Raw genomic sequence first — 26070 nt, forward strand, 5'->3', positions numbered from 1 at the left:
AAGATTGTTACCCTCTTTCTTTGTTATAATTTCATGTTAAAATCTGTATTTGTTTCATTGCTGAACTGTCATTTGTACTGTGGAAATAGTGCAACAGATGATATGTGATCTACTAAAATGATCATGGCCCGTGTATGAGTGGTAAATATTGCATGTGGTTGCTTTGCATCTGGTGGAAATGCAACAGTAGCTAATTACTAGCATGGAAAAGGGTCACGCAGAGGGTGGAGCGTACTCCGTGAATGGCAGTTGTTTCAATGGCCGATTGTCCAAAGGAACAAGAGACAACATAGTCTCATTATTGAAGGTCAGTGGCTAGAAAAGGTTAGCAAAGGTTCACCAGTGAACAGCCCTTTGTGGTGCGACTGCCACGGCCTCACACAGAATTTATTCACACGAGCTTTGATACAAAACTCAACTGTGCTTTGGTAAAGAGAAGTGCAAATCCTGCAGAGTGTTCTTTGGCACATAATTGTTGTTTTTCTGGAGCCGTTGTACATTTGAGTTTATTTGCACATTTTAATGAAGCCGATTCGATGCCAGGAAATGATTCTGACTCTTGCATTTTGTCATTTGAGTTAAGTTCTGTTACAGGTTGTACATTCAGAGAACAACTTGACATAGACAGGACATCACTATGATACCACGTATATATGATATATATGACGTCGTAGGAGAGCAAATATAATCTACTAGGGGTCAGAAGTGCTCTGTATCAAAATATCCTTGGATAACAATGCTGCCCTTTGTGAGTCTGTGGTCACTGTGTCAGATTTAGGCAATATGAAGCTACTTACTGTGTCTCCAACATCTGGATGCTGCATCTGGACCCATTATAAGCCAGACAAACACAGAACTGTATTCTGCCAAAACCAGTCATGTCATCACTTCCATTGTTTGTTTTCACTCTTCTTTCCCAGAGTCAGTTTAAAGTCATTTTCTTGTCTTCCATTCATGAACGTAGCAGTTGACAGTTTACTTGTATGTTTGAGGAGAATGTTTTTTCATTCAACATATTTTAATGGCTGAGTACAAGCGGAAATGTGAAAGGGGGGAAGTGAAGCACCTGAGTACCACTCTGATTTAGCTCAAATTGACATGAAGTGAAGGTCAGTGCACGAAAAGTCACTCATGAAGGTATTTACAAAGCATTTTAAAAGCTGCTCTATTGAAGGTGATTCACAGAACACGAACAACATAAATCAACGTATCGGGAAGCCGGTTCGATTTAATCAGTTTCCATGGATTTGATTATTTCTTCCACGAATTTGCAGCTTCTGTGAAATTCGGTGAAAACACTGTTTTGTAGTCATTAATGAGTCATCTCTGTACTTGGCGGCCCTATTGAACTATTTCCTGTTTACCATTTCTTGTCTGTTTGGTTTTCTCGGGACGGCCTTATATGGAATCACATCCAGTGCACCAAAGCAATGTTAATACAACATTTATATTAGTGCTAATATTTAGGACTTTAGCTCTGGATTAAGCAAGAAAATAAAAAACATCCACGTGAAAGAATGAGGTTTTTCTTCTCAGATGCTAGAAAGTAAAGTACTTGACCTATAAAACAACTGAGCAATTTCTGAACCTGAAAGCTTTGACAAAAGAATAAGCATGAATATTTTACACGAAATGACCAGCAGTGAAAGTCCTGCAGTGTCTGACGAAACTGCACCTTGACAACTTCACTTCCCATAACTGGTGGGGGAATGAAGTTCTTATTATAGTGACATTAAATAACACTTGCATAACTCTGCTTATTTGTTACAGATGAGGGAATAGACTAATGTGTCTTCTCTCGTGTGAATGAGGAGGAGGCCGTTTAAGAGATACTGAATTTAGTGTACAGGAGGAAATGTACGATACATGGCATCCAAAGGTTGTTAGTTGATGTACACACCTCTCTCTCTCTTTTTGCTTCCTTTCTGCTTCCTTTTTACATCAAAGCAGCCTGGTTATTAAATCTAGAATTACCGCACTGCACTTGTATGCGTCCGCCAACCAGTGCAGCGTCCACGTACATATTTCTACACACTTTTCCCCCCAGATTCATATAAGGTGACTGTGACCTTTGACCTTTGACCACTGAAACATGATCACTTTATCTTTGAGTCCAAGTGACAACTTGATGAGATATCATTCAAAAGGATGAGGCTACCTTGACCTTTGACCTTTGACAACCAAAATCTAATCAGATCATCCTTCAGTCCAAGAGAATATTTTTTACCAAATTTGAAGAAATGCCCTCAAGGCATTCCTGAGTTATCGAGTTCACTGATAACCAGCCTTCTCATGCTTTACCCACTGACCATCCAGACAGTTGGACAGTGTTCATTATGTGTATTTATACTGAATATTCCTGCACAAATATGAACTATGTACACAAACAATATTTCTAGATCTACAAATCGTAAGCGTGCAAATTGTGTATGGGCCTATGTGAACAACAAGTTTTATAAATATGCACAATATATTTTTACAGCTGCCAAATATTACAACATATTTACAAACTTGAATTATTGAGTTTCAATCTTCTCCTCATCTTGAATTTTTACATGCACACATTTCGACAAGGTTCTCTTTTAAATAATATGCTCAGCCAACATTTTCTGTGATAAAATCTTTTTTTATCAGTCACAATCAATTCTGAGCTGACATAACAACTGCAGCTTGAATCTGTTTCTCTTTTCTCACCAAGGAGCCTTGTATATATAATTTTGACACCTCTGAGTTAAGGGGAAAATAACAGCCATCTCATAATAGGATAAAAGTGGTTGTTAATAATATGCAGTGGTGTAAACTAAAATGTAAAGACAGAGAATTAACAAAACCTCCAATCACAGTGTGTGTTTGAGATAAAAGGGACTGTTAAATCTTTGGTGTTATTTATCATTCACTGTAGATTTCCCAGAGGAAGAAGAATTAAAAACTGACTAAATGCAAGAGGAGAGATCTGAGGGGCCGAGCGGAAAAGGAAGGAAATATTTCTGTGGTTATCTTTTGCGATTTGTCAGTAAACATTTTGTTTTAAAGTGAAAATTATGTATCAAAGTTTATGTCGGATTAAAAGCACAAATCAAAATCACCAAGTTCCTTTAGTCAAAAAAAAAGAAGAAAAAAACACTTAGAGGGAATGAAAGTTGTGCACCTCTTGTCTCAACTTTAAAAAATCATGATCACTTAAACTCAGACAAAGTTATAAAACCAGTTCTGATGTCATCTAAGTACCGGCAGCATCAAAACCCTTAATGGAAAACATTGTTTAACATTTTCCTCTCATTTCCTGGTGCTAGCAGGAGCTCTTACCACGGCAATAAAAAGTGTTTTTTGCACTGAGTGGATGAACGTATTTTGAGTTTGCATCCTACACTCTCGAATGCTTGTGTGACTTTGCCTCAACTTTTGTCCCCCATTTATTTACATATCACACCAGTCCCCACTCTGTCCACCCATCCACCCCACGACTTATTCCACCATCCGTTTTGCTCTGTACCAACATCCTCCTCTCGCTTCCACCTCCTTCTTTTCATCCAATTTCTTCCACTAATCACAAATTTTCCTTCCTATATGGAATAATTCCCTCTGTCTCAATACTTGGTGTTAACGCAGCGCTGCCTGCAATACAAAAAAATTACACACATTCCTTTCCCATGAGGCCACGAGTCGACTCATGCCACAGGCCCCTGTGCAATGTATCTACTGCTGTAACAGTGACTGAGAGGCAGTGAGGGAGAGAGAGAGGGAGAGTAGAGCCAGACAGACAGTGACACAGAGACACACAATGAGGAGAAATCAGTATCCTTGTCCCAGTTAACCTCACGAGCTCAGGGTCCAGGCAACCCGAGCCGGCAGCTCATGGCAGTCCGCCACAGTGAGCCCACGGTGTGACCCATCTGTGCCTGGTATTAAAGCCGGCTCACACCCCAGGGCCGGAGCCACCATGCTGCGAAATAGCAGCACAGACACGGGCAGAGTCCTGAGGGGGCCAACATGTCACCCACTGGGCTGACAACGGCAGCTTGGTTCACACAAACACACGCTTCACACACTGGCACAAAAACTCTCACAATGCTACAAAAGCACAGGGGGAAAAAAACTGAATGGAAAAAATAAACACACATTGGTAGGTGTGCAGATCTCACTTGTTGCTCCGCGTTGTAAAAACACTTGAGTTACACTTTTCCGAGTGAGCACATAGCACAGCTGCGCCTCACTCTTAAGAGCAGTGTGATACACACTTGGCTGTGATGTTATTCTCCCTCTCTGAACTTATTTGAAGCTCTGGTTGGACATTGTTCTGTGTTTACATCCTGTTGTGTCGACCCCTGTGTGACTATGTTCTGCTTTTGTCCGTGTGTGTGTGTGTGTGTGTGTGTGTGTGTGTGTGTGTGTGTGTGTGTGCAAGGGTCAAAACTGGAGCCCAGCAGTAATGTGTATTATGTTCATTATGTGTATTCCAGTGCCTGCTGACTGGCGGACAGGCATCATAATACATTTCTGAAATAGCTGGGTAGTAGAGAAGGAGGTGAAACGTTCTGTTCTAGTTCTGTACTAGTACTGGAGTAAAGAATCAAAACAATCCTCGACTGCTGTGGTTGATTTCACTCATCCAGTCAAAACAAGGACTTGAGTCTGACATCAGGGGTCAGTCGTGTGATTATCATTGATTGATCAATTACAGAAAAACAAGTTTGAGCAATTCTTGCTTTGCCTTTTCAATCGAACATTAAACATAAAAAGAGATTGAACACAAAAAATAAAGGTCAATAACAACATTTCAGACTACCTTACTAGTTGAATAAAAATATATTAAAATAATATATATATACACATAGGTATATACACGTGTATTTTGTGTAAAGAACAGCAGCAGAGGAACTGCAAAGTAAACCAGTTTTCTCTAGACATGACTGTAACTCAGTCATAAGTCACTCTTCTGCTTATAGTTCAGGATGCAGCAGCTATGGCTTCTTGATTGTTTTAACAGTCACCGTCATATCAGGACCCTTGGTACTTTCCACTGGCTTTGTCCATTTAAGAATTGGTTTTAATGATCACTTTCAAAGCATCTGGCCTCAAGCTACATCATAGAAGCGGACCCCATTCGTGCCTGTTTGCGGCCTGAGATCCTCAGGTGGAGCCCGGCTGGCTGTTCCAAAGTCGAGGAAAAAACTAAAGGTGACTCTGCTTTTGCCATCAGGGCCCCTCGGCTTTAAAAAGACCTGCCTGAGGAGATAAGACTCGCTAAGTGACTTCTTTTAATTCACTTTTTTTTTTAAAAAAAGCCTTTTTATGGACTTGCTTTCATGTGATGTCGTCTTTTCATTATTTTCTTATCAACTTTTTTGTGAATTCATCTATTTACTTTTTATTTTCCTTTTACTGCTTTTATGTGATAAAAGTTTTAAAGGGAAATAGTCTCGTATTTATTTCACTGAGGAACACTTTGTCTTGTCACATTGTAATCCTGCCGATTCCTCCCGTCAAAGCACTTCAATGCAATTTAATCACAGTCTATCATTATCAGTGCAACAGGTCATAAAGGGAGTAGTGCATTGTTGAGTGAGTGTGTGTGTGTGTGTGTGTGTGTGTGTGTGTGTGTGTGTGTGTGTGTGTGTGTGTGTGTGTGTGTGTGTGTGTGTATAAGCACTTTGCCAGTCCGGTCCTGGATTGTAAAACTCCAGATTGGGTTCAGAGTTGTAATCTCCTCACGTTCAAGTAAAATCAGCCTGTGTCCCGCCACTGGAGCGGTAACTTGACCTCGGTGTGGGAGGACTCAAGTCTCCACCAATCCCCCCCCACCCCCCACCCCAACACACACCTGTTCCTCCTCTGGCCGGTAGAGGTCGTAGCCTAGCAGCCGCTGTGTGGCCGGGAGCGCGTGGATGGATCCATCCGTGTGCGCTCCCACATGACAAAGCTACAGCGCGTCTGGAAACCGGGGACGGAGCACGGTGCGCCTGGTTTTTCGGAGGGAGATCCAGTTCACCCGCAGCAGAGTGTTTGACAAACAGCTCGAGTTCCTGCAGAGATCACTGAGGCGGTCAGCTCTCTGCTTCTCCAAGTGAACTTTACAGGGATGTTGTAGTGTCGGAGCATCACCGCGCCGAGCCGCGAGCGAACAGACACAGTGTTTAAAGTGAGAGAAGGACGCGTGTGAAGAGTGAACCACGGGAGAGACGCGCTCCTCTGCTTTATCCACTACTTTTTGTTGGGTTTACGCACAAGAGAAATATACACGGATAGACAGACAGACAGAGAGACACACAGAGAGAGAGAGAGAAAGAGAGAGAGAGTGCGCGCAGGACAGAGAGACAGACAGAAAGAGGGAGGGAGAGAGAGCGAGAGAGAAAGAGAGAGAGAGAGAGTAGTCGCACGGGTTTTTTGGAGCTACGCTTTCATGCCGTCAGTCTTGCGGACTCTGAGATGGACGTCAGATTTTATCCAGCTCCCCCTGCAAGCGTGGGTTCATGTACGTTACCGACTGACTCCGGTTTGGACTATTACCACTCCAACAAGGTAAACAACCGATCTCTACTTTACACGGTCAGATGTACAGCCCTCAGTGATGATGATGATGATGAGGGTGCTGGTGTTAATGCATGCGTGCACAAGTATGGGTTTGCACATGTGGGGCCCATGCACAGGGGCATTAGTGACTATAGCGCTGCGCTTTCAGCTCCCTGTGGATGAAGGAGTGTGCCACGAGTCGACTCAACTTTTCTCATGAGCTGATCGTCGTAAACTCTGAAGAAAAAAAAACTCCAATGACACCTGTTCTGGCCTCGTGCACGCGCATTTTCTTTAGCTTTAATTATACCTTGTCAGTGTGTTCACCTGGATAAATGCTAGGTGTGCTTTGCGCAGAGTTGCACCCTTCTCTCCGGCGCACTGAACAAACTGGACTCACAATGAACGTGTGCGTCTATATATGTTTTTAAATGACATGTGCACTGATTAGTTGTTTCATTTGTTATTCAAATCTTTCCCGAGCAAAGTGCGCATGAAAAACAAGACTCTTATCTGCTGCATGCGCACATCTTCCTAGATGGGTTAATTTGTCCAATAAACAATTAATCAAGGTTAACGTCGTGGCAACAGCATGTTGTGTGTTGGGCTGTTTGTGATGCTCTTGTATATATAATATATATCTCTTGCATTCTGTAACAGACCAGTCTACGTTTGAATTTGTCTCATTTTGTCTCATCGCGTGTCAAAAGTGTCTCCACAAAATAGAGGCTCATCCATACATGCTTGCTCGTCGTTTGTCTTTTTGCGCATAAATCTCCTCTCATCACATTATAACTTTTTTTTTAAGAATGAATAATTCATCAGCAGCTCAAAAAGAAATCGTTCATTATGTGCAAAATTAAAGAGGTAGACATTTACGTTTATTCATCTTTTATGTTCTCATGAAACCTGGCTAAAGCTTCCAGAAGCTCATGCGTATTTACGCACGGAATTTCAGTGTAACTCTGACACTCTTATTTAAGACAGAATATTGTGCAAATAATTGATTTCACGTGAAAGGCTTCTGTTTGAAAGAAACGTATCACATTTACATTTTCCATCAGTTCTCTTTGGGTGTAGCTAAATATTGTTGAGTGTCCTGAATTATTCAGTTATTGATATTCCTGTTGAATTTAGGCCAGCTGTAAATAAATCATATCTCACTGTAAAACACCTTTTAATGCCCAACGACAGTGCTGACTGTTGCTTTTTGTGGGTAAATCTTTTTGGACTAATGACAGATATATAAACCCGGTGAATAGTCCTGCTGAAGATTACAAGTCACGGGCAATAAGGCTGGTTTCTTTTTCTGTGGTCAAGGTAAAACTTGTGTAAACATTTCTGGGCAGAGCTGGAAGGAGGCATTATGCCCGCAGCCATTCAAAGAGGTTTGCTTGCCTTAGCACCTGGAGGGAGGCCAGCAGGCAGTTAACATTTGCTGATGACAAAATGAAACATTATAGCACAGTACAATATTTGAATTGTTAATCTCCCCTGGTCATATACACAGTCACCTGCATATACTGTACACACACACACACACACGCACATACACACACAGAGGCAGCTGCACATGCACACACTCTCCCACACCCATAATCACACGTACACACTTGTTTGTTTTCTGTAAGTGCAGCGCACATGCACACACACAAAAACACACAAACACAAACACACACACACACACACACACACACACACACACACACAGCAGCTGCAGATGTATATTTAAGATCACAATGGAACCTGTCTCTCTCTCTCTCTCTCTCTCTCTCTCAGACTGAGACAGTGTCCCAGGTCCTGCAGCGCCAACACAGTGAACTGTTCTAGTTATCATGATTCAGGCAGTGTGGAGGTTGTTGGCCCGGTGAGAAGCCGGTTTAGGTTTCAAGGACAGAATCGTATAACATTGTCATTACTGAAGTAACAGCTGTGACTAAGATGTAAAGTGACACATTATCTTTATTGTGCTGCTGCTGCTACACATAACTGTTGAATAGTGATACAGGAGCTTAATGTGACATTTTGGCAATAGTTCATCTTTATGGAGGCCCTGTTTCAAGAGGAGGATGGAGCTGACCCCCCTGGAGGAGCACTGTGCTCGTAGTGCTGCAGTGGTCTCATGCTACTTTACATGCAGCTTGTAAAGATTATATATAAATCATGTTATCTCTTTGAATCCACAGGTATTATGTAGTCAGTTATTACATGCATGATTGGAGGAAATTGGAAAGATTATGTGTTTTTCACCGGTTTTAAATTTTTGTCACAAAAACAATTGAAAGGTTTAAATGATTCCCTAAAGCAGAGCTGTGCAGATGAGTATGAACAGACTTTACAGTCTCAAACTGGTTATTTGAGGCCTCCTTTGAGACATCATCTAAAACAAGCAAACTTTACAGTATATGTGTTTCCAGCCTATGTGAAACTCACTAGTCTGTTAATGACTTAATGCATAGTAATCACACCAACCAGGAAGTAAGCGTAATGTTAAGTGGGACACACCATAAATAAAAGCCCATCACTTCCTGTTCTATTGGTGTAAACTAAAAACACATCTATTTCTGAGAGGGGCTGTTTCGCTTTGTGATAGTGACTGCAAGTGTGTTATGTGTGTTATGTGTGTTTGTATACGTGTGTGTTTGTGTGTTTGTGTGTGTGTGTGTGTGTGTGTGTGTGTATGCTTGGATCCTGTTTTCTACCTGAAGGAGTTAAGAAATGAGGAACGTAAAGAATGTGAAAACTAAAACTGGTCGGAGCTGATCAGCGACATTGAGACTGATGATTGATTGATGTGTGCCAGGATTATGGATCACACTGACAGACATCAATACCACAGACCGAATGCACTTGACCTTTGAATTCAGGCAGCGGCTCCCCTGCAATTAGATGTAAAACATTGGTCTGTAGTCGACCAAAGAAAGTTGCGGTGGACTTAAATCGTACCTGCTCTTCAACCAATCCATTGGTCGCAGGAAAACTGAATCTGCATATAGTAATTCTACACTAAGTAATCAAAAAGCAATATACCTAGTGTACTTTGGCCCAACTTAATAGGCCCGTGCATCCTTCCTGGTAGCCTTATTGGCCCACATGAACTATAAACATCTACAGCTAGCATTAACAGCATATTGAATCATTTTAAAGTAAGAACAGACATGATAAGCTCATTCTGATATGTTTAAAAACAAAGCCACGTGTTCAATTGTTAATTGTGCATCTTGATGCGGACATGTTAGCTCCCAGCTTTAAGATGGTTTGCCATGTTGGTTGTTGAAGAGCTGTTTGCAAAGTCTACATTTGACTTTTTCATCATCTGTTTGAACAAAACGCAGCCACAATGAGAACTTGTCTGACATTGTGTCAGTTGGTTTGGAGCGGACTGTGAGTAAAGGTTCAGTAAACTTTACACAAATTGGGCCAAGTAGTTATTGGGCGATAGATTGTGACTGAAAATTGCTTGTCATTGCTTCTTTTCTCCGAATGTAACGCTGGCGAGTGTCTGACCAATGAGAATTTGTTCATGCGTGAGTATATTGACTTGTCCAACAGGAGACTATAGACCATTAATGTTGTCAATCCAAAAAGTGATTGAGTTTAATGACTTTATGCTTTGAATTCCTTTTTAAATCCATAATTTGAATCATGATCAAAAGACGAAACGATAGGAAGGTTAAGACAGAAAAGCCTTTGTGCTCGTCTGCATTTCATTGTAAATTCCTTCATAAAAAGACCTGAGCGTCCACATTTTCAGAACAATGCCAAAAAAACAACACATGAAGAAAGGCATTGATTTGTGTTTTGGTGTGAACCCCACGGCTCTGCTGCTCCATCCAACTTGCATTGTCCTGCACTTGCACAATCACCGTGAGTCATCTTTACTTTTCACCCAAGATTTCTCCTAATCTTTTTGAAGCCTCTCTGTATCTCTGCTGGCTGAGTGGGAGGCTTGTTTGTTCAGCGTACACTCAGCTGTGTATACCAGCGCTGAAGGCCACTTCTTCGCAAATGCCTGTTTTAGCGGGAGACTATTTGTCAAATGCATTATGACTTGTGCATACCCCCGGGCAGAATCACTCCGGTGAAATGAAGTTGGATAGATTACTGTTGCCGTTCCACTTTCTCCTCATCTCTCTTCCCTCTAACAGCACAGTGCCCAAGAGAGAGGCTCTCATGTAATTATACTGTAGTTATACTGTAGGTTTATAATCCAATGGTTTGCAGATGTTATTCTTTACATAGCTGCAGCCTGTTCCAACTTACTGTATGTTATTTATATATGCCAAAGCTGTTTTCACCGCAGTGCGGTGCAAACATTTTATTGATATAGAGTTTGTGCAGTGGAATTAGTTACAGAAGTGATAGATTTATCAAAGCATTTCTGCTGTATGTGTGCATGTGTGTGTGCAGTGCATACCTAATTGTTAACATACCTTCAAGTATGTTAGTCAGCATAACCCTCACTTATATAATGATCCCCATTTTCCTGTTACACTCTGTATTGCCCTATTGTATGTCTCTATATGAGTGAATGTTGCAGCAGACATTTTTCCATGTAAAGAGCAGGTTTTGAAGATGATGCACCCCTCCTCTTTTCAAGTGGTCCGTTCCATTTTCACCTCTATCTAAATCACTACATTAGTCACGGGACACTTCAAAGTATGGACGGACGGAAATATTCCCCATGTTGAATTCTCAGAATGTGTTTTTTTTCTCTCTCCCTCTCCTCAAAACATGACCGTAATAGAAACAGCAAAAAAGAAGAGTTATTCCAGCAGTGCCTCATTCTGTACACACAGAGAAGTTAATTACATGGAGGCAAGCATTCTTGGGTCGACAGCGTGGACTTGGGGTTTTTCATTGTGCCCATTCATAACATTCTGCTGACTGGCCAGTCCGAGTTGCAATATCCCAAACGTTCTCACTGGGAAAATGTTAACCCATGCATGACACAAGTGCACTGGCAGAGGGGAAAAACGCAGTGTAAAGCTGCATGGACTGGGAATACTCAAAAGTGGCGAGTTTATTGTACTAATGCTGCTACGGTCATTTAACTCAGAGCAAGTAATAGATAACGCAATGAGGGGTCGAGGAGTGAACATTATTTTCTGTATTTTTAAAAGAAAAATCATTAACACAGTCGACTTTGTGACGTTATCTTTTTCTTTTGGTCTAACCACTTCCTGGCACGATTCATAATCAAGCCTTTATGTCTCCCCCACATCTCCCCCTCTCTGTGTTGAACTTCTTCTCTCATTTACCTTCCCAGCAGCAATGTCAAAAGGTTATGGAGGGAAGCCGGACCGCCTGGGGCTGATTGTGTCTTTGAGTTAATGATAAGTAGCTACAGTGTTATTCTCTGTGCAGTGCCGCTTAGATTGTGCTCCGTGCATAGACCAGTACAGTAGGAGAAAACTGCACTATTTATGAAGGTTTAGCTTTTTGATTTAAAACCAAGGAAAAAGGAAACGACGGCTACATTCAGAGCATTTTTCAACTGAATCAGATTTATATGTGCAGCTACATGCAGAATGTCCTTATGTTTTGTTTATCTAGATAATGTTGTAGACCTGGCACCACCACATCAATGATAGCATCATTTCTACTCAGCAGCTACACTTACATGAGGTATCGGGGGGGTTCAGAGAACAGGTGAATGGATACAGTTCAGTCCATAACAGGGATTTAACACCATTGACTTCAGTTTAACTGACAGGATAGTGAAGGTGACAAAGCCTCGACCAGAGTCTGCAGCTCCCCCGTTTCTCCGCTCTGTACTTTATAACACACCAGACGTGACGCAGAGCTACTAGAGGTGTTAAGAGGGTCATAAGTCATGTATGGCTGAAAATAGATAGTATGGTTTATCCTGCCTGGTTAGCTACTTAATCACTTAGGTCCATAGAAACTGGCTATTTATGTCCATGATTGATTGTGTTAACGGCAGAGGATTCAGTCATGACAGTGCATTTTTTAAAAATTCTTTCCGATACACTTTTGTGATATAGCGCTCCTATCCAAATAATTCCTATGGAGCTTTTATGCTGTGATCTATCAGCCAGTTAAGTCATTTCATTTTGAGAAATGCTTTTAGGGTGAGACAGATAGAAGGATTTCAGGCTCGCTGACACACATGGCAAACTAACGTGACGTGACGGGCGGCTGCATCAGGACACGTCAGAGTAATTCCCACTCTGACGTTGAATCGCAAATCGAAGCAGCCCAGCTCTGGCCCCAGCCCGTGCCCCTCATTAAATCACATTAACCCTAATTATCGTCGCTGCCCCTTGAAACCCAAATACTACAGTCAGCCTCGACCCCGGCTCCTCAGCTGGATGATGCCTGTGTGTTTCAACCCCTGCACTTGTTGTAAAGGTGCCCGATGTGCCCAGATGTGAGCTTGTCTTCACCTCAGGAGGCCACTGGTACCAGTCGCTTTCCCTGCATGTCTGTCTCTCTCTCCCTGTTCGACTGTCTCTGCCTCCCCACCTCCTCCTCCTCCTACAATGCCTCCCTCTTCAGCCCAGTTTCCTTGTGCTGTTTTATATTCAGTTCTTGATTGGTTGGGGGATGGGGTGGTGGAATAGCATTTCGAGAGGTTAGCTGGTTTGTGCGGGGAGGGGGAAGTTGATTTGGTTTGTGTGTAAAGAGAGGGTGAAAGAAAGAAAGGCAGAAACAGAGAGAGAGAGGGAGAGGTGGTTTAGATAGAGGGAAAATGGAGAGACATTTTTGGGGGTACTTTATTTTTCAGATCGCCATTGAGACCGTAATGTCATTCAACGATGTGGAAACCAAAATGAGCCTTGCCACCAGATGTGTTCCAGTCCAGATAGCGACTTGAAAGACAGACGTTTATTGTTTTAGTGCATTTGGTGTGGTTCAGGCCCAAACTGCATGAAATGCTGATTGATGGATTTCACTAAAGAATGTGTGTTTATGTGCGTGCATGTGCATGAGTGTGTGTGTTAGGGAGAGAGAGAGGGAGGCATCTGCTTCATGTGATTTATTTAACCATTTCTGTCCTCTACTCTGCCTGCTGATGAGAAGGGGAAACTGTATTCCAATGTGCTACAGTAGCATTTTAAATGCACAATAATTTTCTTTCTATCAGCGCAACAATATGAAAAAACACAACCGGTCCAGTAATATTTTCCTTTGATATCTGCAAAATGTGGCTTTGATTTTTCTCCTTAGACTAAAAACAATACCGTATAACATGCTTCAGTAGAGATAAGTAGATGGCAGAAAATAGAACACAGAAAAATGCTTAACTCTACTCTACACACATAGTGGTTTGGGTGGTAATGCACCTTGACGTTGGTTGCCAGCTGTCAATAAACCAAACAAAGGAAAAGAAAAAGTATGATAAAGAAGATCAACAGAAAGACAATATCTCACTGTTGTTGGCTCGGTTTTAAGCCACAGTCAATACAAGCATCTAGACTGCTGTGACCTTCTGTTATGCAACTTTATATCTTTGGTTCACAGAGGGCACAAGTAAACTTATTGTTGTTGCCGACATTTAGCATCATCCACATGCATGTGGTTCAGACTGAAGGTCAGGAAGTGCGTGGCAACAACAGCTTCAGTATCCCCACTGTGAACCGCGTGGCCTCAATTACAAAAAACTAACATTTTTGTTGTTCCTGATGTTTTATGATTAAGGTTTCCGCACGCCAACGTGCATCCAGCGAAGACAAAACATTTTGTTGTGTTCTCCAAGCAAACGTGGGGAAAGCTGATCCTCATTAGGATAATTGCTTCATTTCATTCATAAACAAATAGACCACAAAGTGATTCTTCTCGAGATTATGAGCGTAGTTATTGGCCTTGGCAGATTTGTGTAAAGCAGGCTTTGGTACGTAAATTAGCGTAATCATTGTATGAGAAAACCGTATCAACATTTCAAATAAAGCACAGACGGAGCTCATCATCTCTCACTTTCACACTCACCACTCTGCAACAATCTTGCAGTTCATCCAACAATTTGTTTTTCATTCCGTCTCTCTGGGAACCGCATATTACAGCCTATGTTTTGGTACTATCATGGGTTTTTTTTTCAGCACAGGCTCTTCGTGAAACGGTGCGAGGCTGCCGTTTAGTCTTTACACAGGAAATGAAACACTAAGGACAGAGGAGGGAGTGAAGGAGAGGGGGGTGAGGGCAATTTTGAGGCACCTTGACAGTTTGGAGTGTGGACGTTTTGACAGCTTGTGGACTTGAATGATCACATCTGTTGTGGGTGTCACAGCATTGGGAGGGACAGTGTTTCTCGCCGGTCAAATTGCCCATCAAAATGAACGATTCATCAACAGGTTTTTGTGGGAGACAGGATCGCGCTCCCTGTTCAAAGAAGTGTGTTTTGATTAGCCGACTGACAGCTGATTCAGGAACAGGTAATAAAGTCTTACATTATATAAGAAGCACAGGGAATTTGCCTGTCAGAGCTGCAACATGGCTCATGGGCTATTTGGGCTACATCCATAATACTACCTTTTCATTTTAAAACATTTTCAAAATAAAACTGTCTACGTCCAAACAAACATCTTGACTCTGTATCAGTTTTAATCCCTGTCCATAATAACAAGCCTGAAAAAGTAACCACTCACGTACACTAGGTATGCATGTACTGGTATAACAGGAAACCATGTGCATGTTGAATAATAGCTTATGTCCTACTCATGTCAGCAGTTGCATCATTGTAATATGCATAAATTAACAGCCTTTAGCAAAGACAACAGGATCAGCAACGCTTGTAATCTATTATCCATATTGCGTTCTACAATGGTGGCAGGAGCTAATGCCGGTTGTTTTCTTACGGAAGGGGGTCATGTGATAGGAGCCTGACGAATCAGCAAAGGTTATGTTAACCCAATCAATAAGCGGTTGTTGGAGTAGTCACTTTTTCCAAACAGCTCCATTTCTGTCCGTCAACACTAGAACACTGCTCCACAGTTTGCAAACTTAAACGGGGCAAGTAACGTTTCCAAAATAAAACTCCAGAGATGTGTGGACAGCAGGCGTCGAGTTGATGCCTTTTAAACTGAAAACGTCTCTTAAAGGGCGACTCCAAATGCTGAATGTATAAAAACACTGATAAATACAGTGTCTGCGCTGTCGAAGAATGCAGCTGTTGGTTGTATTAAGAGAGGTTCGCAAGCCTGGGCAAACACGAACAGTTGTCTTAGCTTCCTGAGGCATGTCCTGTGCAAATAGAACTGGAGATGACTGGTTCAGGTCCACACTCACAGACCAGCGGGCCCACTAAGTACACACACCCAGAGACATACACTCTCTCACAGGTAGACACGCATATGCACGCATGCAGATTCAAGCATGTCCACACTCGCTCAGCGTAAATAAACACGTGAGCATGCAGACCACAGAAATGCTGGGGGGGTTGTTGTGCAGCGACAGCCTGAGTCCACTGCCGTGGAGTTTACTGTATGAACAGAATATGTATCCGAGTTAACCTGATGCAAACATTCAACACTTTCAATAAGCAGCAAGTGTGAATACAGTCTCAGCTCTAGAAAGATTTGTGGTCGACTAGATTGATCAGAGAGATAATTTTTTTTTCATGCATCTCGTTGCTTCCTTCTGTAATCGTCACAGTGGCTTTACAAACCAACTCAATAAATAACAAACACACTAGAATGGCATTCTCAATTAATGTCGTCACACTGATTTAACAACACTGAGATGAGCAGTGTTGAAAAGAAATCTATTGGAAATTTACGAGGAAACAGCTTTGAATATCAGTCAGTTAACTGTCCCAAGCTCCTGTAAAGTGAATACTCTTGCAACTTGGTGTTGATTGGACAAAACTACACTGACATCATGATGGGATCTCTCACTATTTCTTGAAAATGAATTATGAACAGATCAATATATAACAAAAAATAACAGGTAGTTGCATCCCTGAACCAGCGTGCAAAAATCCCCACATGAAATCAGGCCGCACATAATTACACATATAAAAATCAGTCCCATGATATGCCAGATTTAAAAAAAGAATCAAGATCCATGTATTATTTCCTGGGGAATTTGTAAAGATGTCAAGAAAATGGCCTCTCAATGTTGTATAAAGTAAAAGCAAAAAAAAAAAAATCTTCTTTCTTGGCCCACGTCCCTTCCTTCCACCGAGTTTTGTGGATATTCAGTTGTTTTTGCGTAATCCTGAAAACAGCCATAAACATAAACTCCTGTAAGAAATAGTTAGAATCTCATTGATCATTAATAATATAAACATTACAAACGTACCTAAACTAAATCTGAACTTTTTCAACTCGCCTCCTGTGATCGACAGCGGTTTTGTCAATAGATCATGTTAGAGTCCCGTCAGAGGAAGTGAGTGAGCTGGTCGGTGAGGCCACTGACGACTGGTCCTCTGCCATGTGCCGTTTGTCTGTGTGCCTCTCTGAGCCAAGTATGTGTGCGACTCCCCTCCCTATCACCACAAACCCACAGTGCCCCCAGGCCCCTTTTAGCCTCAGTCTAGTAAACCACCTCTGTTACTTTTGGGCTTTGTTCGTAATATTTTACTTTCCAGGAATTTTTTCTTCTCTGCATGTTGATAGTCATTTTCAATGAGGAACAGCAATAGATGGAATCACAATCTTCTTCTTCACTGATTTGGCCTTGTTTGCTTTGTTATTTTCTTTTTATCTACACACACACATATGCAGAACAACACTTCAGGAGCTTGATATTACACTTGATTTTTTAAATTCCCTAACAACTCTCTTTATGAATCGTGGCTCTCCAGTAAGCTGCTCCTGCTCTGTTCTAGCTCTCAGTGTGTTGATCGGTATGTGATGTGTTGGTGCAGCTGAAACCGAGTGTGTGTGTTCACTGTGCAAACACAGCATTGCTGGCCCTCCTGGTTTCACTTAATCTTTGACACAAAGGCACTGGCATGTGGCTGCTCTCAGACAGGTTCAGCGACAGAGAGAGGGAGAGAGGTGCAGATGTGTGTACCGAAAATATGGGATAATTAAAAGTTAATAGATTCACATTTTAACGCTTTACATGTATTTATTTTTCTTTTTTACTTTGTCCACATAGGAATTTAAGCTTTCAAGGGATTTCTGAAGTCTTTGAAGATCACAGTCAGTTATTAGCACTTCCGGAAACAAACATAGAAATATATGACTGATACCGAATGGTGCTTTGGTCACCTCAAGACCTTACTCTGGGTTGTACGGAGGCGTCCACACTCCTGCCAGTCTGGATTTGATGATTTATTTGCCTGCCATCCCATAATTACCCACCGGGTAGAAGGGAGGACCTCTCTGAGATTATAGTTTGTCTTCGCAGTAAAAAAAAAAAAAAAAAAAAGCCTGAGACTTTAAAGGATTTGCCAGTAAGCGCTTTTAAAGGTCTTTTGATGTTTTATATCATGGAGTGAAACATTAATTGGAAATATTTGCTATCCGTGTAATGAACAGTTCAGCGTAACCATCAGAAACGTTTTAAAAATGGAAAACATCTTTTTTTTCCTATCCAAATTGTCGTGTTATCTGGAGCAGCGTTCTTAATTACTGCAATTCTGCTTATTTGTACTGAAACATTACCTCTTGGCGCGGCAGACAGTCGCTCTGCAAAGCTCGATATCTTTCTGATGCAGAAGCGTTTTCACGTTCGTCCACGAATCACATGCATTTTTTTTACACATCAAAAGAATTGTTTCTGTTTGTTTGTTGTTGTGTTTTTTGGACACAGCTGGAGGCTGCGAGAACAAATCCAAAATGAAAAGTTGTGACCTCTCATCAGACTCTGACAGGATTCTGCTGACACCAGCCACGGGTAATCGCCAGGCGAGAGAAAGGCGTCAGCTCCCACTCGGTGTACACCAACTAATATTCTTTTAATTGACTTCAGACACTGTATCAAGACTCGCTGATGAAGTTACAAATCGACTATTGCGGCTCGTTCTCTGGAGCCAGATCTCCTTGTTCCTCTCGGTTTAAGTTTGTTATACTTTTTGCCACGCCGCATAATGACGCGGGTGGGGGAGTGGAAGATTTCAATTACTCCGAGAAAGTCAAGAAGGTTGTTGAAGTTTGAGAAATAAAACACGGGCTGGTTGCTGTGTGGAGATTGTGCCCATTTGGAATGTAATTAAATTGGTTTGGCCGCTTGCCTGTTGAAAAAAAAACACACATTCCTCTCTTCTCATCTCAAATGAAAATGTATAGAAGGGTTTGCTGAAAAATACCTGCAGGGAACAGGAGGCTGTTGAATATTTGTAATACAGCTTGCATTGTGCAGTTGAAATGAGTTTTGAGATGAGTTATCCGCTGTGGTTTCCCCTTTGACATTTCAAAGGTATGCAGCTTTTGAACCATGGATTTACTGTAATCTATTTTTTTTCCTATTATTGATGTGTGGTTGAGTTATAAACTGTAAATTGGCTTCTCTGCCATTACACCGGCCGTGCCGTATCAGAAAGCACTATGCAGACTTTGTGATGATGTGTATATATAGTCGCATGTAAACCTCGGTTGTTGGGCCCAGTCTACATATGAAACCAGGCAGTGTGTGAATCCCTCAGCAGCTCCTCTGCCTCCCCACAAAGCTACCAACCCACAATGAGACATGTAACAGACTTCACTGTTCTAATTTGAAAATAATGACTGACTGAATTATATGTGAGGAAAAAAATAACATCAGAGGGTGAAAGTATAGAGGCTGGTGCGGAAAGTATGCACACTGAGGAATTGCACTGTATATGGCAAAGGTATAAATCTGTGGTGGTCTGCAAATGTTCTCACATATACTCAGAGAATTTTAAGAGGCACTGAGTCTGCAGCGCTGAAATGATATAGTCCTAGTTCACATCAGACATCTGTTCTTTGATTGAGAAAACTGCTCAAGGACTTAAACAAAAGTTAACGCTGCAATAAAGACATTTATCATAATCCATAATGCCTGACAGACAGTATATGAATAAAAGTGTGGATCATAAAGAGTTTTTGGGGGCTGATAGGGAGTAAAAAAATTATGGCACAGATATAACGGCTGACATATATATTTGAAAATAATTGGCAATAAAATGTCGTTATTAAAACCTAATGATAAAGAAATGTAATTGAGGCTTGATATTTTACAGTTTGACCATAAACTTTATTATAAACTAGAATGGCACATACCTTTACAGTCTCTTTATGGAACCACATTTAAACTCACTAGATCCAGATTTTTATTCGAACCAAATCACACACACTCATAAATATAGGTCTCCTTAATATGCCTGATTTTTTATCATCAAGATTCATGAACCAATCTTGGGAAATCTATGAAAATTTTGAAAAGCGCACTGTCCCATAATGTTAAACATATAGAAAAAGAATCCTGTATCGACCCCTTGATCCAGATCCGAACCAAAATGAAATTGGTTACCATTTAAATTTTCCTGCAAAATAACAAACCAAAAAAAAAACAACCTCCCGGACGACGGAAATAACTGAAAAGAAAACTCAAAGAAATGTGTAGAACATATCTTCTGATGTAAAATGTGCACATAAATGCTGTCATAAAAAAAAAGTTGTCAAATCTTACCGTTACTGATTTCTCTGTAAAATGCTGATATTGGCCAATTTCCGATATATCAGTGGGGCTCTAGTATGAATCCTACCACTTCCTTCCTTTCAGCTGTGTTCAACCCAACACTAATTGACATTTGGATGTTTTGTCTCTAATGCAAAGTTGCCCATGACCTCGGATCAGTACGAACCACAATAAAGAGGAGAAATGCAGTTTCCTCTTTTGTTTCAGATTTTACACAAGATATTGCACATTCAAGTAAACTTTCATGGTTTCTCTTCAAGTATTTCTTTGGCTGAATAACAACTGACCAGTAAAAACGTCCCCTAGCGACTATACTATGAGAGAGAGAGAGAGAAAGAGAGAGAGAGAGAGAGAGAGAGAGAGAGAGAGAGATGATAAATTCAGAGCCATAAATATGAGCTGTTAGGTTGTTGGGTATTTGTTGTGGAGTGTTATAAAAACTCAGCTGCTTCTGATCCACTGCTGGCTAATCTGCAAATGGATCGAACTGTCCAGTCGAGTAGTTCTTACAAAATCAGCCTGGCGTGGCGTCATAATAGCTTTTTCTTGTACGTGCCCTGTCAAATCAACTTAGCCTCTCCGCGTGCAGTTTTAGTGTAAGCGAAACGTTGGACAGAAGAAACTACAAGTGCCTTGTGTCTCCGCTCGTCCCCAGAGAGCACATGGGAATATATTCGCCTGTCCGACGCCGCAATACCATCCTTACCCGCGTGACACATGTGGAAAGTGCACTTTGAAACCAGATTCACGAAGATGAGGCGCAGAGGGGCCGAGATGATGAGCTAATTAATGGGGGTCTATTGTGCGAATGGCTGTTTGCAGATTTGTGGGTGCTGTAGCATGCACGCTGCACGCTTGATTTTTCATCAGAGGCTTAATCCAACATGCACATGACAAAGCCTGCTAAGTGAATCAAAAAGCTGTGTATCAGTGGAAACAAGGCTCCTCTGTCTCCCCAATGGAACTGCACAGATAGAGCGAACGGGCACAGATGCATGCCAATACACCTTCAGGGCATTGATTGTGTGCCATGAAGCTTTCATGTGCCTCTCCTGCCTATATCGAATGCGTAGGATTTTATTTAATGTTGTCTTGCATGCATGCCTCGCCAGATACTGTATGTTGCTGTGAAAAGATGTGAGTAATTGTGTGTGTGTGTGTGTGTGTGTGTATGAACCCAGACCTAAGGATACAGTGCTAGGCTGTTAAATGATGTTAAAGTTTCAACTATTGCAGCTCTGAACCTGTGCAAGAAACGAGCACACAAACAACTGACGGAGAGGAAGAGGAGATGGAGAGATAAAGCCTTATCTGGCACAGAGAAAGAAAGAAAAACAGAAGGAAGGAAAGAGGCAAGTAGAACAATTTTGCAAACTTACGGGGAAAAAACAGAAAAAGCAAAAAAAGACAGAATCAATATAGAGAAGCACATATCAACATAGACACATTCACAGAGTCCTCTTCCGCGAGCGTGCACGTGCTGACATGACACCAGCTCTCTCTTTCCTTTGGGCTCATGCACCTGCTCACATTCACTTTCCCACAACTAAAGAATGCAGCAGGACAGTATGAGCTTCATGGAACGGTTATAGTTAAATAAAAGTAAAAAAAAAGATTTTCAAGTCAAATATGAGGATTTTCTTTTACCAGTATCTGTGTTGATTGAATGTCTGAGTTTTCACCTGAAATTCTGCTCACAAGTTGCAGTTGTTACTTTTTTTCTCCCTGTTTTTCATGTGAGTGAACTTTTATCTTTGTATGAGCAGCAAGTATCAGGACCAGAACATGTGACCAGTTCTGTCCTGCAGGAGACGTCTCCTCGTTTGATGTCTGAACACGTTTTGAGGTGTTGTTTTAAAAGGTGCCTTTTTGGCAAAGGAGCAGTGAGATGCTAAAACACAGAGATGAACTAATGCCTTCCAGCGACACTTCTGCTCACTTTGATGAGGCCTGGTTGTGTACTGTAAGGACAAGTTGTTGTTGTAGCTAAACCAAACCATAACCGCTCCATAAACTTATCCCTGTGTGCATATATTGTTACCATGACGACAAGGGCTCCTATAAAGCCTGGTTTATAGATCTGCGTAGGATCACCACAGAGCCTTCAAACAACCGTGGCTGAAACTGAGTGGATCATGTTGGAGCTAATAAACTTTGAACAAGTTACTGTTACTCAAATTACAGCAACGCAGAAAAACACAGAGGATGCCCCAGCAGATGAAGTGCCTGTCCGGCCACTGAATGACATGGACAGGACAGTTTCTGTCGTCTGCATTGCTGAAACATGCATGTCTAAGGAACATGCCCATCAGGCTACAGCGCAGGGAATGCAACATATACAGATTTGACGACGCATCTCTGTTTTCTTCCGCTATCCAGAAATGAGGCAAAAATATCCCGGATTCGAACACTGCCACCCTAAGGCGATAACATCATTTGGAGTCAGACTGCACTTTAGTGATTGTGGTGTGGTGCTGCGTTATCGATGTCCTGCCAATATGCACGCTCCACCAATCGCGGGTCAGGTAGATGTCACACCCTGTTTTTATACAATCCAAAAACTAATTAAAAGCAAACTTACCTGAAAATGGTCTATTTTGCAGTGAGCCACCAGGGCTATCAAGATGCAGCTGCATCGTACCTACGTTGAACGTGAAACCGGCGACAGTAAATGGTCCTTCGGATTGGACGACTTGTTGCTATGGCACTCGTTCAGAGGAATCCTGGTTCGTGACGTCCCTTTACAATTCAATGTGATTTTCTGTGGTCGTTCGGGCTTGTTTATTGCATTTGGCAACTACTATCGCTAAGCTGCACAAACAAACCCAAGCAACAAAGCAGCATGAGGGGTAAGCAAGTCTCATGTACAACACCGAGGTGACAGATGTGCTAATTGGGGATTAACGGTTAATAACCAAAGGAGTTGAGACAAGTGTGGATCAAGCCCCCTCTGTGCCAGAGCTCACCCCCTGTCTCTCACCTGCCACGCTTTTGTTTCCCTCTCCTCCGGATTCTCGTCCTCCTCGTCCCCCTCCGTTTCATTTCCTTTCTCTCCTCCCTCCAACACGTTTCGTTCTCCCTCTCAGGCGGATTCTCATCAGCCTGTATTAGTAGCAAATGCAGAACTAAGTGGCTGTGACAACACTCTCAGATGCTCCAGCTGCCACAGATTTATTGAGTTATTAAAGTAATGTACTGTGATTAAAAATGCTAATTTTCCCTAAATGTATGCCAGCTTACATGTTTTTTTTTCTCATCAGAAGCTGATTTAATTACATGGAAAATGAAACAAGGCCCAATGATTCAATCTTTGCAGCCAAATGTGTCTCTGCACAGAAATGAATTAGCTTGTGATACAGAATTATTGTTTGGGCCACAAGGAATGAAATGACAGTGGGATTGTTGTAGATTGAGTCTTTGCTGTTGCAGTGTAATAACTATACAGTGCACATGGGTTTATATGTGAGCTTCTATATGTACATATATTACATTAGCTTGTATTTTGTTTATATATCATCTCAGCAATCTCACCCCTGGGCCATAATCTAAAAGCGAGGCTTTGACTTGAGTGTAAAAATAACCAATGCTTTAAAATCCGTATCTCGCTGCTGAAGTAAGCCACTCAACACATGTAGCTTAGTTCTGGTTTCACATTTAAAGCACGAGTTTTAAATAATGAGAGAAGAAAAAAAAGTTTCCATCCCCAATATTATTATGAATTGTGTCCTCGTCTATTCTGAATAATTTCCTTTCCCCTGGGGGCTTTGTTCACTGTTCTTTCCTCGGCTCATTTCGGCCTCTCATTATACATTGCCTTCATGTATTCGTTTATATAATGTGCAACTCCGCAGCTTCGTTGGACAAATCTCAGTCGCTTTAGACAGCGCTGTGTATGATACATGAACGGCAACATTTCCTCTCTTCTCACTTCTCCTTCAAGCAGTCAGTTTCTCCTGCTGCAGTCATTTAGCAGAATATGCAGGGCCCCCGTTTGAACATCGCCAGATTGAATCAGCTACTGAAAAAGTAATACTCGTTTAAATAATGACACAGAACTTTTCCCCACAATCAATTGATCTTTGCAGCAGATAGCGCCGCTCGGCACTGTTATTCCAGCCTTGTAGAAATCACCGCAAGATGACCACAACATCTCCGCACACAGTATTTCTCTATGTGCTATAACAGATCCTCGCCCAGGATCTCGGTTGCTTTACAGCTCTACCTCCTGAACCCGGGCCTATAGGTGAGCGTGTGAAATACGTGTGGCCATGTCAGATGTCTTCTTCTCTGCAGGGAAGGATTGACTTGTGCGTAGAGTACAACGAAGTGAGCATCTCCGGCCTTCCAGATGTCCCAGACATAACAGAGGCTTGTCAGCTCTGAAGCAGGGCTCTAAATGGGTCACTCTCCTTGATATCACACAGCTCCTTCACAATGACCCCACTGTTCTCCTGATATTACAGCGCACCAGGTGGCTCACTGTGAAAGTCATGGCCAGACAAATATGGGCTGCATGTGTTAGTGAATAGTCAAGAAAGAAAAAAAAGAAATGCACGACCATGACTGCAGAGTTGTTTGTTCGGGGGATGGAGATGGTTTTATCACTCAAAGAAGATATTTTAAAGGCAAAGGCTTCTTAAGTTTTGTCTTTCCTCTGGGGTGTTGTGTATATAAGTACATATATATATGTGTGTGTACAATTTACACACATTCTCATATGTGTGTGTATATATATATATATATTGAGTTGAAAGCAGATGTTTTAAAGAGGATCCAGCCAATACTTCTGCGTCATTGTGATGTCATGATGATCTCATGTGACATCACAATAACCTACATTTGCAAAGTTCACTCCTAGTAGCTAACACACCCCCTGACAAAGCTAAAGCCAGAACGCAGGCTGACATTTTCCACATGCGTAAGAAGCAGTTGACCAATCCCAACAGAGCTTGCCAGCTGGCCAATCAGAGCAGACTGAGCTTTATCAGGAGGGGGGGCCTTAAAGAGACAGGAGCTAAAACCAAGTGTTTTAGACAGAGGCCTAAAAGAGGAGCTGCAGCGATGGAAAGTGAAAGTAATGTGTTTTCTGAACATTAAAGCATGTAAACCTTTTCAAGTGACGACCCAAATTAAAATTACGAACCTGTATATGAGCACAATATGTCTCCTTCAACACGCACTGAAACCAAAACTCAGTAGAGGAATAGCTCACTAATGTGTGTATATGATTTCAGGTATTTTACATACGTGGAAAAAGCATTCTTCATTGATCTGCTATTCACCCCTCGCAGAGCGGTGTATGCACGGCCATATGTAACATACCATGCTATACAGGGAGCTCTGCAGAGACGAGTAGGAGGGTGGTAACAAAAAGAGATGGGGGGAGGGGGAGAGGGGGAGATGAGGGTGGGTGGATGGCAGTTCAGTGATTTCTGATTTATGGTTTGATTACAGTCTTTCCATCCTGCAGAAGAGCGGCTGTATTTGCCTGCATCACGTGAACTTTTTCTCACATGGCCTAGTGGTGCAGCACCCTCATCAAAATGAAACACACATTTGCACATAAACACACACACACACACACACACACACACACACACACACACACACACACACACACACACACACACACACCATTGCATTGAGGCACACACACATAAATACACACTGATTGAGAGATAAAATGGAGAATGGCTCTTTCAGTCAGCTGAGTCTCCCCTCCAGCAGCCTAGCAACCATTCAATACCGTTTACCTCCTGGTGGGAAATAATATTGATATTCATGAATGTGCCCACTTAAAGTACAAAATAAGTGACGAAATAGACAATGTGATTCAAGTACAGGTGTGCGCCATCTTGGGTTCAGGACTTCCCACTCATCAGAATGAATATCAACCCGTTTATTACGGCAAACGTGAAACCAAATGCTCTTCATCCAGAATGTCAGCGCCACCATTTTGTAAGAAAAGCAGCCTTGAAAATTCAGACA

General features: G+C 41.8%; 1 protein-coding gene across 4 annotated transcripts in view; it reads left to right on the forward strand.

Annotated features, from left to right (window-relative positions):
• The window catches only part of tox2 (TOX high mobility group box family member 2), a 110477-nt gene that overhangs the window by 8435 nt on the left and 75972 nt on the right, over positions 1–26070 (forward strand). For 3 of the 4 annotated variants that reach the window (XM_069533913.1, XM_069533932.1, XM_069533921.1), the window contains exon 1: positions 5844–6519. The exons of the other annotated variant lie outside the window; for it this stretch is intronic. In XM_069533913.1, the coding sequence (XP_069390014.1) occupies positions 6427–6519 (93 nt within the window). In that variant the 5' untranslated portion in view covers positions 5844–6426. Of the gene's footprint in view, positions 1–5843; positions 6520–26070 lie in introns of those variants that run through there. 4 annotated transcript variants of the gene reach the window in all.

Source organism: Paralichthys olivaceus, chromosome 2 (assembly GCF_024713975.1).
Source record: "Paralichthys olivaceus isolate ysfri-2021 chromosome 2, ASM2471397v2, whole genome shotgun sequence".
Classification (NCBI taxonomy): Eukaryota; Metazoa; Chordata; class Actinopteri; order Pleuronectiformes; family Paralichthyidae; genus Paralichthys; species Paralichthys olivaceus.